Source organism: Bison bison, unplaced genomic scaffold, assembly GCF_000754665.1.
Source record: "Bison bison bison isolate TAMUID 2011002044 unplaced genomic scaffold, Bison_UMD1.0 scf7180017864472, whole genome shotgun sequence".
Classification (NCBI taxonomy): domain Eukaryota; kingdom Metazoa; phylum Chordata; class Mammalia; order Artiodactyla; family Bovidae; genus Bison; species Bison bison.
The window spans coordinates 10,688,020-10,703,695 of record NW_011495033.1 but is presented as its reverse complement, the minus strand read 5'-3'; the positions used below and the strand labels follow the sequence as shown (position 1 = coordinate 10,703,695).

Here is a 15,676-nt window from a genome sequence, read left to right as displayed (position 1 = left end):
TTGGGGTCACAAACAGTCAGACAGGACTGAGCACACACACACACATATCATCACAGAAAGGTCTGTTGGAGCTCTGTGAGGGGCTGAAACAAAGCAAAGGCCTGCCCTCTGTCTTCGAAACATTCATTCAGTCTTAGAAACAGGATGATACTGCAGTGGAAAACAGTGAAACTGGGTATGGATGAAGGGGCCTAGGACAGGGACGGGATGGTTACTGTTTTCAGGTAGGATGGTCGGGAGATTCAGTGATACTTGAGCAGAGCCCTGAGGGCAGTGCACACCAGACCATGAAAGTTCTGGGGGGAAAGGGAATGGCGAGTGCAAAGGCTCCAAGGCCCTGCCGAGGCTAGTGTGTTCTAGGGAATAGGGAGGCCTGTACCCCCGGGGTGGGGTAGGTAAGAAAGAGTGGGATAGGAGAGCCATAAGTCAGAGCCGTAATGGGAGGCCAGGTCCTGAAGGAGCTTGTAGGCCATCCTAAGGCTTTGGCTTTCACTAGGAAGCCACTGAAGAGTTTTGAACAGAGGAGTCACATGATTGGACTAATATTTTTGATGCATCACTCTGATGTGTTGAGAATCAATTCTAAGGAGGCAGGGTGGCAAGCAGGAAACAGGAGGCTCTCGTGATAGTCCGGGCAAGAGATGGCGGTAGCTGGGACTGCGATGTTTTAGAGGGAGTGCTGACAAGTGGCTGGACTCTGAATTTATGCTGAAAGTTGGACTGATGGGTTTGGCTGATGGATTGTGTGTGCAGTGTGGGAAGAGAGGGATCCAGGATGACTTTAGGGATTTTGGTCTGAGCAGTTGGATGGATGAAATTGCTATTTACTGAACTGGGGACAAACAGTGTGAGAGAAGCTAGTTTGGAGAAGGAATTGGAACTCAGCTTTGGTTACACTAGATTCCACACCCAGCCCCACCCCGACCCCATGGACCTATGCTGACTTTAATTATTTTTATTCCAAATTGGTTATATTAAGATATCACTGAAGTAGTCATAGGGAATTGTTGAGGAGGTAGTTATGTATATAATTTTGGAGTTCATGAAGAGGTCTGAACTGAAGAGATGAATCTGAGAGCATATAGATTGTGTTTAATACCATATATGGATTGTATATCTAATACCAAATATAGATTGTATCAGCATATAGATTGTATTTAATACCATGAGACTGGATGAGATCACCTAGGGATTGAAAATGGAGAGAAAAAAAGAAAGAGATGCAAAGCCCACATCCTGGGGCATTCAACATTTTGAGGTTGGGGAGATGAAGAGGATCTAGTATAGGTGTTGGAGAAGGTGAGAGAGAATAAAGGAAGAGTGATTTCCCAGGTTTCATATCAAAGTGATTCAAGGAGGAGGAAATCCAGTATCATCCTGATACTAAAACCAGGCAAAAATATCACAGGGAAAGAAAACTACCGACAATAGAGATACAAAAGTCAGCAATCTACTAGCAAACTCACTCCAGCAACACACATAGGCAGGAATACTGGAGTGGGTTGCCATTCCCTCCTCCAGGGGATCTTCCCAACCCAGGGATCGAACCTGGGTCTCCCACATTGCAGGCGGATTCTTTACTGTCTGAGCCACCAGGAAAGCCCCCCCACCCCCCACCAAAAAAAAAAAAAATTATATACCATAACTAAGTGGGATTTAGCCCAGGAATTCAAGATTGTTTTTTTTTTTTTTAATTTTATTTTATTTTTAAACTTTACAAATTGTATTAGTTTTGCCAAATATCAAAATGAATCCGCCACAGGTATACATGTGTTCCCCATCCTGAACCCTCCTCCCTCCTCCCTCCCCATACCATCCCTCTGGGTCGTCCCAGTGCACTAGCCCCAAGCATCCAGTATCGTGCATCAAACCTGGACTGGCAACTCGTTTCATACATGATATTATACATGTTTCAATGCCATTCTCCCAAATCTTCCCACCCTCTCCCTCTGCAACAGAGTCCATAAGACTGTTCTATACATCAGTGTCTCTTTTGCTGTCTCGTACACAGGGTTATTGTTAGCATCTTTCTAAATTCCATATATATGCGTTAGTATACTGTATTGGTGTTTTTCTTTCTGGCTTACTTCACTCTGTATAATCGGCTCCAGTTTCATCCACCTCATTAGAACTGATTCAAATGTATTCTTTTTAATGGCTGAGTAATACTCCATTGTGTATATGTACCACAGCTTTCTTATCCATTCATCTGCTGATGGACATCTAGGTTGAACATCAAAACTCAGTTAATGTAATCAAATGTTATAAGGGCCAAAAACATGATCATCTCAATAGATGCAGAAAATTGTTTGACACCCTTTTATGATAAACACTCAACAAATAGGGATGGAAGAGAATTCCTTACCTAGTAAGGAACATCTGTGAAAACCTGTAACTAACATCCTATTCAGTGGTGAAAGACAGAAAACTTTCCCCAAAGATTAGAAGTAAGGCAAGGATGCTCTTGCCACTAATATTCAACATTGTACTGGAGTAAATTAGCATGGGCAGTTAGAAAGAAATAAAAGGCATCTAAGTTGGAAAAGAAGAAGTAGAAGTATCTCTTATTTGCAGTTGCCATGATCCTATATATAGAAATCCCAAAGAAGCCACCAGAAAACTACTCAATCATGAATTGCAGGATACAGAATAAACACAAAAAAATCAGTTGTGTTTCTCTACACCAGCAGTAAGCAGTCTGAAAAGTTAAGAAAGCTATTCCATTTACAATAGCATCCAGAAGAGGAAAATACCCGAGAATAAATTTAACCAAGGAGGTAAAAGACTTACATTGTTGTGTGTGTGTGTGTGTGCGTGTGTGTGCGTGTGCGCACTCAGTCATGTCCAACTCTTTGTGACCCCATGGACTGTAGCCTACCAGGCTTCTCTGTCTGTGGAATGTTTCCAGGCAAGAGTACTGGAGCAGGTTGGCGTTTCCTACTCCAGGGGATCTTCCCAGCTTAGGGTCTGAACCTGTGTCTCTTGCATCTCCAAATTGGCAGGCAGATTCTTTACCATTGGTGCTACCTGTGAAGCCCAAAGACCTGTATGCAAAAAGTTATAAACTTTGCTGAAAGAAATTTTAAAAGACTTAGATAAATGGAAAGCCATCCCATTTCATGAATTAGAAAAATTCTAATTTATGGATTAGAAGACTTAAGTATTGTTAAAATGACAGTACTCCTTAATTGATATACAGATTCAACTCAATCTCTATCAGAATCCCAGCTATCTTTCTGCTGAAAGTGATGAGCAGATCCTAAAATTGATATGGAAATACAAAAGACCCAGGATAGCCAAAACAATCTTGAAAAAGATCAAAGTTGGAGGACTCATAGTTCCTAATTTCAAAACTTATTACAAAGCTATAGTAATTAAGATGTTGTGGTACTGGTATAAGGTTAGGCATTAGATCAATAGAATACGATTGAGAATTCAGAAATAAACCTTTACAGTTATGGTCAATTGATTTTCGACAGGGGTGCCAAGACAGCGGTGAGAAGTCTTTACAACAAATAATGCTAGGACAACTGGATACCCACTTGCAGAAGAGTGAAGTTAGAGCCCTCTCTCATTCCTACGCGAAGATTAACTCTTAAGTTGATATATACCTACACATAAGAGACCGAACTATAAAACTTTTAGAAAAAAACACAGGAGTAAGTCTTCATGACTTGGGGTTAGGAAATAGTTTCTTAAGTATGACCACAAAAGCACAAGTGACAGAACAGAATAAAAACAGATACGTTGAACTTCATCGAAATTGAAAACTTGTGAGCTGCAAGAGGTCCTACCGGAAAAGTGGAAAGACCCACAGAGTGGGAGAAGATATTTTTACATTGTCTATCTGATAAAGGACTGGTATCTAGAATATATAAAGAACTCTTAAACTCAATAATAAAAGCAAATAACCTACTAAAAAATGGCGAATGATCTGAATAACCATTTCTCCAAAGAAGGTATTTAAACGACTAGTAAGATGCTCACCGTTACTAGTCTTTGGGGAAATACAAATCAGAACCACAGTGAATACTGCTTTGATCACTAGGATAGCTATGATCAAAAAAGACAGATGATAACAAGTTTGGGGAGAATATGGAGAATCTGGAACCCTCATACACTGTTGGTAGAAATATAAATTGGCGCAGCCTCTATGGAAAACAGTTCGGTAGTTCCTCAGGTCAACCATAGAGTTACCATACGACCCAGCAGTTCTACTCTGAGGTTTACACCCAAAAGAAATGAAAATCGTATGTCCACACAAAAACTTGTGCAAGAATATCTGTAGCGTTATTCATAATAGCCATAAAGGAAACAACCCAAGTGACCATCAACCGATAAACAAAATGTGGTATATCCATATAATAAATACTATTCAACCATAAAGAGGATGAAGGACTGAAACTTGCAACATGGATAACTTTTGAAAACATTATGGTAAGTGAAACAAGAGAGTCACAGACCATATTTGTATGATTTTTTAAATGCTCCGAATAGGCACACTTTATAGAAGCGAGGAAGTGGATAGGTGGTTGCCTAGGGCTGGCAATATTGGGGGTGAAATGGGAGTAGCTGATGAAAAAAAAGCCAGTCTTTTGACAGTGATGAAAATATTCTGAAATTGATTGTGATGATGGTTGCACACCTCAGTGAATATACAGAACCATTGAATCATAGTCTAAATTGGTGAGCTCTATTGTATGTGCATTTTATCTGAATAAGGTTTTTTTTTCTGTTAAAGAAAAGAGTGACATACTGTGTTGAATGTTGCAGATAGATCAAATAAGGTAAGGAGTGAGAACTGGCTATTTGGTTCAGCAACGTGGAAGCCATTGGGACCTTCACAGAAACTGTTTTGTTTGAGTGTTGAAGCAGGTTCAAGAGAGAATGGAGGGAGAAAAGTTGGAGGCGGCATAGACAGTCTGGAGAAAGCTTGCCCTAAAGGGGAGAAATGGGCAGCAGGGGTCAGGAGTGGGTTTCTTGTTTGGGTTTCAGGTAGATGTCCTCTGTATGTTGCTTTTGTTGTCGTCCTTTTGTTTATTTTTCAGGCTGTGCAGGGTCTTTGGTGCTGTACACAGGCTTCTTGTCGTGGAGCGTGGGCTCTAGAGCCCACAGCCTCAGTAGTGGCAGCCCTCAGGCTTAGCTGCTTGTGGGATCTTGGTTCCCCAATCAGGGATCCTGTATACTGTTTTCTGATGGAAATGATCCCGTAGAGGGCATCATGCACATTTCAGGAAGGAGGTGAGAGTGGCTGCTGCTGTGAACACAGGTTGGTACACAGAGGGGTTGGTCTCATGGGCAGCTCTTGTGTAGGTATGGGCATGAGGACAGAGTGTAGGAACTCTTGTACCCAAGGAGCTATGGGGAGGGTAGTATGTGAGGTTCTTACCTGAGTGCAGGGTCTGGAGGTCTGAGAAAAGAGAAGATACGGCAGAGTCTTCGAGCAGAGCAGGAGAGTGTAATTGGGAGCACTGGAGACCTGCGTAAGGTTAGTGGAACCAGTTCAGTCCATCTTGTCTGTTTCTCCACTCATTGCAGCCGTATGGATGCGGTACTGAGATTTAACAAGCAAATACAGGTACATAATCCCTCACCTGCAATTCTGACACCGAACACTTACAGTAGTGTGCTTGTTTGTTTTTGTAAGTTTGGTGGCAACATCTGAATGGTTCTGAAGCCGTATTAACCTATGAAAGTGAAAGTCATTCAGCTGTGTCCGACTCTTTGTGACCCCATAGTCACAAAGTATAGAATTCTCCAGGCCAGAATACTTTAGTGGGTAGCCTTTGCCTTCTCCAGGGGATCTTCCCAACCCAGAGATTGAACCTAGGTCTCCCCCACTGCAGGCAGATTATGTACCAGCTGAACTACTAGGGAAGCCTGCGTATTAACCTGTGAGGCTTTATTTATCCCACTAGGTGGGGATACTCATGTATTTTGCTGCAGAGGTGTTGATGTGTTTGACTTTGGGGTGCTGCCCCAGGCTTCGCTGGGGCATTTATGGTACATACACTGTATCATCACCTTCCCCCAAATCCCAAAAGCTCTGAATTCCAGGACACATCAGTCCCCGAGGGAGCGTATGGCATACAGACCGTGGATCTGTATGACCAAGGGACAGCTCGCAGCAGACTTGAGGGCATTTACCGGAAGTGACCGTCCTGGTGGACGGTGGCATCGCATGCCCATGAGTATGGAGAGAGGCGAGCACGTGAGGAGGAGCGGGGGAGGCATGCTGAAAAGGTGGCAGGATCAATGGGCTATTGATCTGAGCAGGGAGGAATACTGGAGTCTGCAGGCTAAAGGGAGAATCCTGGAAGGAGAGGCTGAGGTTTGTTTCCTCTGGGCTTTTAATCCTTAGAGGACATAATGCAGAATATAGGTTAGCACTGCACTCTTGGTTCCTTGTAAAGCCTTTTTAGCAAAACAGTCTCTAGTTCTGAACGACTTCCTCTTCATTCTTTGAATACAAATGTTGCATAGCATAGTGTCATTATACAATAGAATACCATATAATGCCCAGAAATAGTCAGTGATTGATCTAGTATCCAAAAGGATGTATAACCCCTCTCCTCACCTTTTATTTTATAGATAGGGAAAAAAAACACATACATACATATATATATATATACACACACAAGCACACACCAGGACGTCTATCCGTTTACCAGGAGACAGAATCCTGGAAATGGGGCTGTGGGAAATTCTAAACAATAGCACTCCTGGTACCTTGTCCCTTTTGGTATAGATTAGGAAGAATGGCTTAATACAGTCACTTAATCCTTGTAAAATTTTTTTTATGTATGGGAAAAAGAAAGGAAAAGCAAGTTCTTTAGCAGTCAAATTGCCTAATTCTCTCTCTGTCTTCACATATCAGAGCTGAATACTGGTAATGATTTACTTACACTTCTAGTTAATAATTAGACATTGGGAGACACTATATATCATGCCTAATGGAATATATAAGGTCTGATGAGAAAGTTTTCTGTTTTGACTAATAAATTTTAACCCCAATGGCCAGGCCTGGTGAAATATTACGGCCTTCGAAATATTTTAGAACTTGTGCTGAGGAAACAGTGTGAATTTCCTCAGCGAATGAATTTATCATCCCTTCCAAATCACAGGCCTTAGCTCCAGCTGTGGAGTGGAGGCACGAGGCAACGCTGAATCAGAAAGTGGAAAAACTAATCAAATCCTTAAAAGACCGAGGGCAGTGAGGCAGAGTTAAGGCTGACTTCTTCAGCGGTTGCCTCGAGCGGTACATTTTCTGATTTTAGTAACCAAAGGTGGGCTATCTGGAACTTCAGTAGGAAGATGCACTCGGGTTTTTATTCACGCATTTGACTTCCCTCCGTGCTTCTCTCTGTTATTAATATTATTCTTGTAAATATTGTACTTGCCGCTGCAGAAGTGGGATGCTTTTCATCTTTGATCCAAAGATCTAGAACTTAACTCTTTCCTTTCAGAGATACTATCGAATAGTCACTGTGAGCAAGGCAGTGTGTAGAGTTCTGAAGGAGGAGAGAATTTTGAGTGAGACTGTGCCTTGCTTACCCCCAGGACGCTTACAGTCAAGCAAAGGCGCTGTAAACAACCAGAGTGCTGGGCGAGGGAGTGATAAAGAATTCAGGAGAAGGGAGATTCTTAATGGTCTGGCAGAATCAGAGAAGGCTGCGGGGAGGTGATGGCGTTTGATTGAGGCCTTTGTAGAGGGGTGGATAGGATGCTGCAGAAGGTGAGGTGGAGGGGTGGCTGCGGGAGCAGAGGGTGATGGGGGGTGGGTGCAGGTCCTGGAGAGCGAAGAGCAGTTAGTTGTCCTAATAGAATAAATGGTAAAGGAGAGGATCACTTGTGCCTGAATTAATCATGGTTTTGTTTGGAAAAAGTCCTTCAAATAACAGTCTGCTTTTCAGGTATTGACTTAATACTATTGTGAGTTTTTTCTGTGCTTTTTACACTTTCTCCCTTTCATTCTGATTTTCCTTCATTACACATCCTATTTGTTATCCACTGTTGGCAATCAGTAGAAAGGAACTTTGAATTATCATATTTGCTCATTGTTATTGTTAGCAGCTGTGGTGATTCAGCTATGGAATTTTTTTGTCCCAAATTGAGTTCTGTCTTTATCTCTGAGTATCATTATCTGATGTCAACAGTATTTTAATTTATTGAACACTTGCATTTTGCAAAGTGCTTTACTTTTATCATCTTTTAAGATTGCAAATCAACTTTATGAGGTACAGTTATTATGAGGAAACCGAGTCTCAGAAGGGACAAATAACTTGTCCCAAAGTTTGCATCTAACAAAGGGCACAGAGCCCAGGTATGTCAGACTCCACAGCCATGGCATTTTACAGACTTACTGGGCGGTGTTCACAGTTACGTTGAACCATGGGGCAGAGTTGAAAACTCATACATAGAATCATTAGATCTTAGAAGGTGGGAGATGGGCACCTGCAACTGGGATTTGACAAACTGATAAAAGAAACACTGATAACAGAAAACACTTATGAAATGGATTCCCACCTTTATTACAAAGATGTCAAGATATAAGTTGGTAAAAAGACCAACTTGAAGATACTACAGAAAGAATCAGTGTATGACGGGGCATGGGGGAGATGGTTAGAGGAAGAGCAAAAGACCTGTTCCCGCTCTTCTTTTCCTGAGAAGAACCAACTCTCTCCCTTGGGAAATGAGACCCAAGAGGGAGGCAAGATCGACATCATTTTAACAGTAAAATAATGAGAAGTGTTTTGAGATTTTTTTCATTCATTTGGATTAAGTAGTTTTTAAAAAAATTCAGGTTCTCTTGGGATGGTTGAAAAAAGGGTAATCCCCACGCACTTAAACCACACAGTTCTCTAGGCCCTGTGCAAGACGCGGGGGAAAGAGAATGCTGTTTGAGGAGGAGGAGGTGATGGTAATCGTGCAGGCACTTCAGTCTTGTCCGACTCTTGGAGACACTGTAGACCGCAGCCCGCCAGCCTCCTCTGTTGATGGGATTCTCCAGGCAGGAATACTGGAGTGGGTTAGCATGCCCTCTTCCAGGGGAGCTTCCCAAATCCGGGATCGAGCCCATGTCTCTTATTTCTCCTGCACTGGCAGGCAGGTTCTTTACCATTAGTGCCAAGAGATTGAAAACCAAGAGGTTCCCCAGTTGCTTAAGTAGATAGTGGTACTCTGGATTAAGAGCAAGGTATTACACAGTATGATTGCTTTTGTTTAAAAACAAAAGGAGTCTGTGTGTGTGTGTGTGATAAAGTAAATAAAAATTTGATATTTTCTGCCAGAAACAATTCCCCCACTCTGTGCATGTATGTATTTATTGAGCTCCTTCAGTGGGCCAGTGGACAGGATAGAGTGGTGAGCACACTGTTACATTCTCTGCTTTCTGTGAAGCAGTCGGCTAGTGGAGGAAATAGACATTAATCATGTACTCCACTAATAAAATATAAATTAAATACATCAGGAATATCATGTGAATGTGTATGGAGGGCTGCAGTTAAGAGAGGCTTTCCTGAGAATGGAGGTAATTGAGCTGAGATTTAGCAAGGAGGTAGAGAGGGTGGCGCAGTGGTCAATAATCTGCCTGCCAGTGTAGGAGATGCAAGAGACATGGGTTTGATCCCTGGATCTGAAGATCCCCTGGAGGAGGGTATGGCAGCCGACTCCAGTATTCTTGCCTGGAGAATCCCATGGACAGAGGAGCCTGGTGGGCTGCAGTGCATGGGGTCACGAAAGTCACACACGACTGAGCACACACGTGGAGGGTGTGATGTAAGCCAGTTAGTGGTTAGGGAAGCATGTTCCAGGCAGTGCACGTGCAAAAAGGGTTCCAGAGACACCTCTTGTCTTTGTCCTTCTGGCCACATGCTCTCATTTTACTGACGCACATCTTCCTGTGAAAGAGCCTGTGGAAGGTAAATTATTGAGTCCTTGCCTGTGTGAAATGCTTTATGAACTCTCATCCTTGGTTAGTGCTTTGGCTGTGTATGGAACTTGAGGTTGAAAGTCATTTTCCTCAGCATTTTGAAGGGTTTGCTCTGCTGTCCTCTGACATCTGTTATTGCTATTGAGATGTCTAATCCCATTTAGATTTATGTTCCTTAAGGTTTCGGATGACTGTATAATTCATTGTCAAGACTGGGACCCTTGAGGTGCTAGCCTGAAGAAATAGCAGGACGGGAGACTTTAGCCAGGACTCTCTGTGGTAGATGGGGCCATATAGTCACCTTCCTTACATGTGACCTATTCTTCCTCTCACCCTTTAGGATCTTTTCTTTGCTTCTAGAGTTCCATATTTCATGATGATGTGTCTTATGAAAGGTTCTTTTTCCTTCATTGCACTAGGTTGCATTGGGTGGTGGTTATTAGTTCATTCCCGTCCTTCGATTTGGGGAGGTTTTCATAATTATTTCTTTAATAATTTTCTCCCAGCCTTTTTTGTTAGGTAGGTGTTTAACTTCCTGGATTATCCTCTAAGTTATTTTCTTCTTTCACAAATAATCAAGAGATAGAGATTTTTGTACATTTGTCTTCCAGTTCTGTTGCAAATGTTAAATGTTTCTTGTGTTCAGTCTCCCATTGTACTCTTCTGTCACAGCACCCCATTCTTGTGGAAGTATGTTTCTCTCACTTCTCTGAGGATGTCCTCAGAGAGGAGGAGGAGGAATTGTGAGTTCTTTTTCTTTTCTTTCTTTTGTCTGGGTGTGTTTTGTTTGTTCCTTGTATTGCTTTCTTAAGTTGCTTTTTTCCCGTTTGCTTTGGTCTCTGTCTGAGGCTTTCCTCAGATGCAGGTGATCCTTAGCTGTCGCTTCATGTTTCAGAGTACAGCATTCTAAAGTATCTCTGAAACCTGGGTGGAGCTTTCTGTCTCCTTTGTATGTAATTTTGGTAACCTCTTGGTTCTCAGAACTTGGAAATCTTCTTTTCTGGGGAGCTGGGGGATGACCATGCAGTTTCTCCAGAAAACACTCCCCTGCTCTTCTGCCTAGGAACTTGTCACGTGGTGACAGTGTCCTGGGCACAGGGTGGGGAAGGAGACAGAAGGTCCCAGACGTCAGCCTTCGGTGCCTCGTATCTCTCAGTTTGGAGCTTCTGTGACTCCGTTTTTCCAGAGAATCGAGCCTCCTTCCCCCCCGCCCCGGCGGACAGTCACTTGGCCACGTGGACACTCCAGAAGGCCCCATGGTTCTGCCCCTGCCCTCCTTTTAGGGGAGCCGCCCTCTGAGCTCCTGCTCACTGGGGCTCCATGGGCCTGATTCACTCACCTTCATTGCCTGTGGGCCCTCGGGCGATAACTTTTTGCTCTTCATCTCCTGACTATCTTGGAAAATTCTGTGAAAATGTACTCTCACTAGCTCTCCCTTTCCTCTTTTTTCCTTGTGGGTTAATACATCTTTTTACTTTTTCCTCCTCTACTGTCTCTTGGAGGAGTTGAGAAGGGAGACGAGATAAACCAATGTGTTCAGCCTGCCATTTTAAACTGATTCCAGCATGCCTTTTTCCAGGCAGAATATGGTAACTGCTGGTTAGATTCTGATAGTACTGTCAATGTCATTCCTTGCATACGTGGTTATGGGTCACATAGGTTTTTGTGGGCTGACTGGGGAACCCACCCACATGTATGATTTTCCCCTAGAACTAGAGAACAGACTAGAACAAAAATATTTCACATACCTCTCCATTTTCCAGATCACATAGAAAATTACAGATACTGTATCATTATTGTTGAAATGAAAACCTCTGGTAACTACCACAAACCTTAATTTTAATGGAAAAGTTTGTTCCTAAGTGAAGCCATAAAAATTGAACTAAGAGGCAAAGCTAAATTCTTCCATCAGTATCCCTAAAACTTCATTTTTCAGCAACTTTTTGGAAAGCAGTATTCCTGATTAAATTTAAGCCTAGTGTTAGTGAGAGCTGTGGGAAATGGCAATAGCCAGGAGAAGAGTTTATTTACCTGAATTTTCTTGCTGCTTTCTTATTCTTGCCTTGCACACAACACAGTCTTCTCACACTGAATGAATTCATCGGGCTGCATGGGTAACCTAGATTCAGCCAGACAGACCAGTAAAACTCTCTTCCTAACCACAAGTGACTAAGAATAGCTGTGTAAAGCACCAAGGTAATGAAAATGCAACCCAGAATATGTAAAGTGCACAGGGTGCTTGAGAGTAAATGCTGCACCAGCTTGGTGTTGGAATCGCAGGGACTGCTGTGCGTGTCACACCCCCGCTGCGGGCGCGGGGCTCCTGTTTCCAGCCGTCTCCATTGTGCTGGGGCAGCTTTTCCCGAGCTCCCAGTGGCTGTCCCCAGTCTCAAGGGATCAGAGACCGTTAGGAAAACCAGGAATGGTGGCTGTTCTCTCTTACATGGCTGGAACAAGGTAAGGGCAATGAGATGTAGTCATTCCATTATTTATTTTCCTTCCTTTTTTGAAAAAAATATTTATATATTTTTAACAGATTGATGATTGCTTTGCAATATTGGTTTGATTTCTGTCACACATCAACATGAATTAACCATAGGTGTACATATGTCCCTTCCCTCTTGAATCTCTCTCCCACCTCCCGCCCTTTCCCACCCCTCTAGATTATTACAGAATAAGCCCCACTGGGGCTTCCCTGGTGGCTCAGATGGTGAAGAATCTGCCTGCAATGCAGGAGACCCAGGTTCAATCCCTGGGTTGGGAAGATCCCCTGGAGAAGGGAATGGCAACCCATTCCAGTGTTTTTGCCTGGAGAATCCCATGGACAGAGGAGCCTGGTGGGCTACAGTCCATGGGGTCACGAAGAGTCGAACAGGACTGAGCAACTAGTGCAGTGTGAGTTCCCTGAGTCATACAGCAGATCCCCATTGGCTATCTATTTACATATATACATTCATCCACGCTGCTCTCCGTTTATCTCACCCTCTCCCTCTTCTCCTCACCCTTGTCCATAACTCTGTTCTCTGTCTGCGTCTCCATTGCTGTTCTGCAAACAGATTCATCAGTATGTTTTCCTTCCTTTTTATTCTTTTTCTTTCTTAAAAAAATTTTTTTTTGTTAAGCTGTCTTTCCTCTGCCTGCGCAACCTTGCTTTTGACAGGATGTTGACTAGGAACCAGAGCCCATTTTGGCTCAGCCTTAAGGGCAGCTGTTTACAGAGTAGCATGTTACACGGGGCTCCTGTGTCGAACGTCTGTGTAACACTGGATTTGGATCTTGTATCTAGCTGCCAGAAGTGACTGTGATGAAGTAGGGGAGATAAACTGATAGATTGGCTGCCAGAAAGATGTTGGGAGTCAATCAGATAAACAGGGCAGAGAAATAGCTTGCTGTTTTCCAGTGATAATAAAACAGAGGCCTCTGGTCCCCACATTTTTAAACATAATTGCTACGGTAATAATGTCTAAAATAAGCAAATGAAAAAACAGCACAGGGGGGTTTTTTTATTTGCGACTGAGATTGCCTTTTCCCTTTTGCAATAAAGATTCATCCTATATGGAAATGAATATTTTCACAGATTTGTTTTCCTTCTCCCAGTGCTCACTTACATAAGCAAATGACAATTAGAAAGTGAACTGCTTTCGTAGGAATTTATCCCTTCTTTATTCCCCTCAGACTTAGACTGTTTAACTTGGTGAACTATATATATGTTGCTTCTGTGCCTTACCTACAAAATAATTACTTATGTTTGTGAAGAAACAAGTTTTAAAGTCAAACCTATATTCTTGACTGGTGACAAGCCGGAAGGGGTTTATTTTTAGGATTTCTTTCAGAAGATTTTTTGGAATTTTAATCTCTGTTGCTGTTTCCCTGCACCGCATAGCACTTGTATAGGAGAGATGATAATCTAGTTTTATTATTATAAGTTGAAATTCTCCTCCTTTAATGTCTAACTTTTAAATTTATTGCTTCTCCTGGCTAAGACTTTTTAAGATCCAATGCAAATTCTTCATTGTGTGTGAGAGCTAGAGAAGTAGACGGAGCTTGCACTCGGGGGACTAACCAGGATTAAGAGGAGAGCTGGAGAGTGGTTTATTTCCCATGGAGTTAGTTGTGTGCACTGAGAGACTGGCTCTCTGGGTTGTGTTCAGAGTACAACTTTCTTTAAGTTCCCTCTTAAAATTACTATGACTGTATATGTGTTGGTATCATATATGGTTGGGCTTCCCAGGAGGCTCAGTGGTACAGAATCTGCCTGCAATGCAGGAAATGCAGGTTTGATCCTGGGTTGGGAAGATCCCCTCAAGTATTCAGAAGATCCAGTATTCCTTACCTGGAAAATTCAACGGACAGAAGAGCCTGACGGGCTACGGTCTGTGGGGTCGCAAGAGTCAGATCTGACTTAGCAACTGAGCACTGCTTTGCAGACTGCATGGTTAAAACATTTATTCATAAGCATGGTAGAGTATCAGGTATGGAAGGCAAGAGCAGAAAGTCCACAGTTCTAATTATATCCAGTAAAGGCTTTTTGCCTAAAGAAGACCATCCTGACTGCTGGGGTTATAGGTCAGAAGTTAACCACATACCATTATCTTGTGGGTGAGAAGCCGATGCATTTTCCTTTTCGCCACCCAGCCCTTCCCACCTGACCTTTTAAAGATTCTCCATTGATATCAACGAGGAGGACAAGACTAATCATAAAAACAACGAAGGGGATGTTGCATACTCATTGATCCGTTTGAGATGAACTGCGGGACAATAAGTCTTCCAAATGGACTTCTGCTCTCAGTTATTGCAATAGCCACCTTTTTAAAGATGTATAAATATGAAAGGGTTAATGGGAATTTGGTCATGCTCTTGCCACTGGGTTGTCCCTTATTGATTGTAGTTTCAGAGCTGTCACTGTGCCATTCAGAATTCCTCCAATGCCCTTTTAAAGTCAGTTGGTGCTGGGAGATGATAAATAAGTCACCTGCTTTCCTTTCTCCCCTAGCTTCTCCGAGAACTCATAGAACGGAAGACCAGCTCCTTGGACCCCAATGATCAGGTGGCCATGGGAAGGTAATTTGGATATGGCTTTCTGTTCATATAGGCAGCCTGTGTAATAGTTTCTCCATCTGAGTCCCCTTAATTCTACTTCCAAGGCAACGACTGGTTCTATAATTATGAAAGCTGGGTGTTCCTCGGTGGCCTAGTGGTTAGGATTCCAGGTTTTCTCTACCTTGGCCAGGATTCACTTTCTGGTCGGGGAATTGAGATCCTGTAAGCTGTGTGACGTGGCCAGCAAAAAAAAAGTTAAGCATGATAACAAGAGCTAGACAGACAAAGTGATGGAAATTGTTTCCTCTACATTGCCATAACTTGAATGGCAATTTGAATGAGATTACCAAATATCTACCTGTAAAGGGTTTATTTTAGGGTTTGTTTCACAAAGTCCATTTTAAGCTCTTTGCATTGAAATTAGATCTGTATCAGTCTCTGATCAGTGGATAAAAATGTGTGCTCTCAGCTGTCAGGACCTGGCACTGGGCACAACCCATTCCTCGCTCTGTGAGTCTGCTCTCATTTAGACCTCTGCCCCTTCAGTGAAAGCTGCCGCAGAATTAGACGTGGAACTCGGCAGCATTGCCCAGATGTCAGGGTAGGATGGAACACAGTGAAGGAAGGAAGACCCTTGTGTGTATGCTTCATCCTGTGGTTGGAAAACAAAAAAGACATTTAAAGTGCTACCTAATGAATAGTGTA

At 42.8% G+C, this 15,676-nt stretch overlaps 1 protein-coding gene across 3 annotated transcripts in view; it reads left to right on the top strand.

The window, feature by feature from the left end:
• AATF (apoptosis antagonizing transcription factor) overlaps positions 1 to 15,676 on the top strand; it is a 108,248-nt gene that overhangs the window by 55,350 nt on the left and 37,222 nt on the right. For 2 of the 3 annotated variants that reach the window (XM_010861549.1, XM_010861550.1), the window contains exon 9: positions 14,925 to 14,992. In XM_010861549.1, the coding sequence (XP_010859851.1) occupies positions 14,925 to 14,992 (68 nt within the window). Of the gene's footprint in view, positions 1 to 3,479; positions 3,924 to 14,924; positions 14,993 to 15,676 lie in introns of those variants that run through there. The other variant, XM_010861551.1, reaches the window with a different exon arrangement.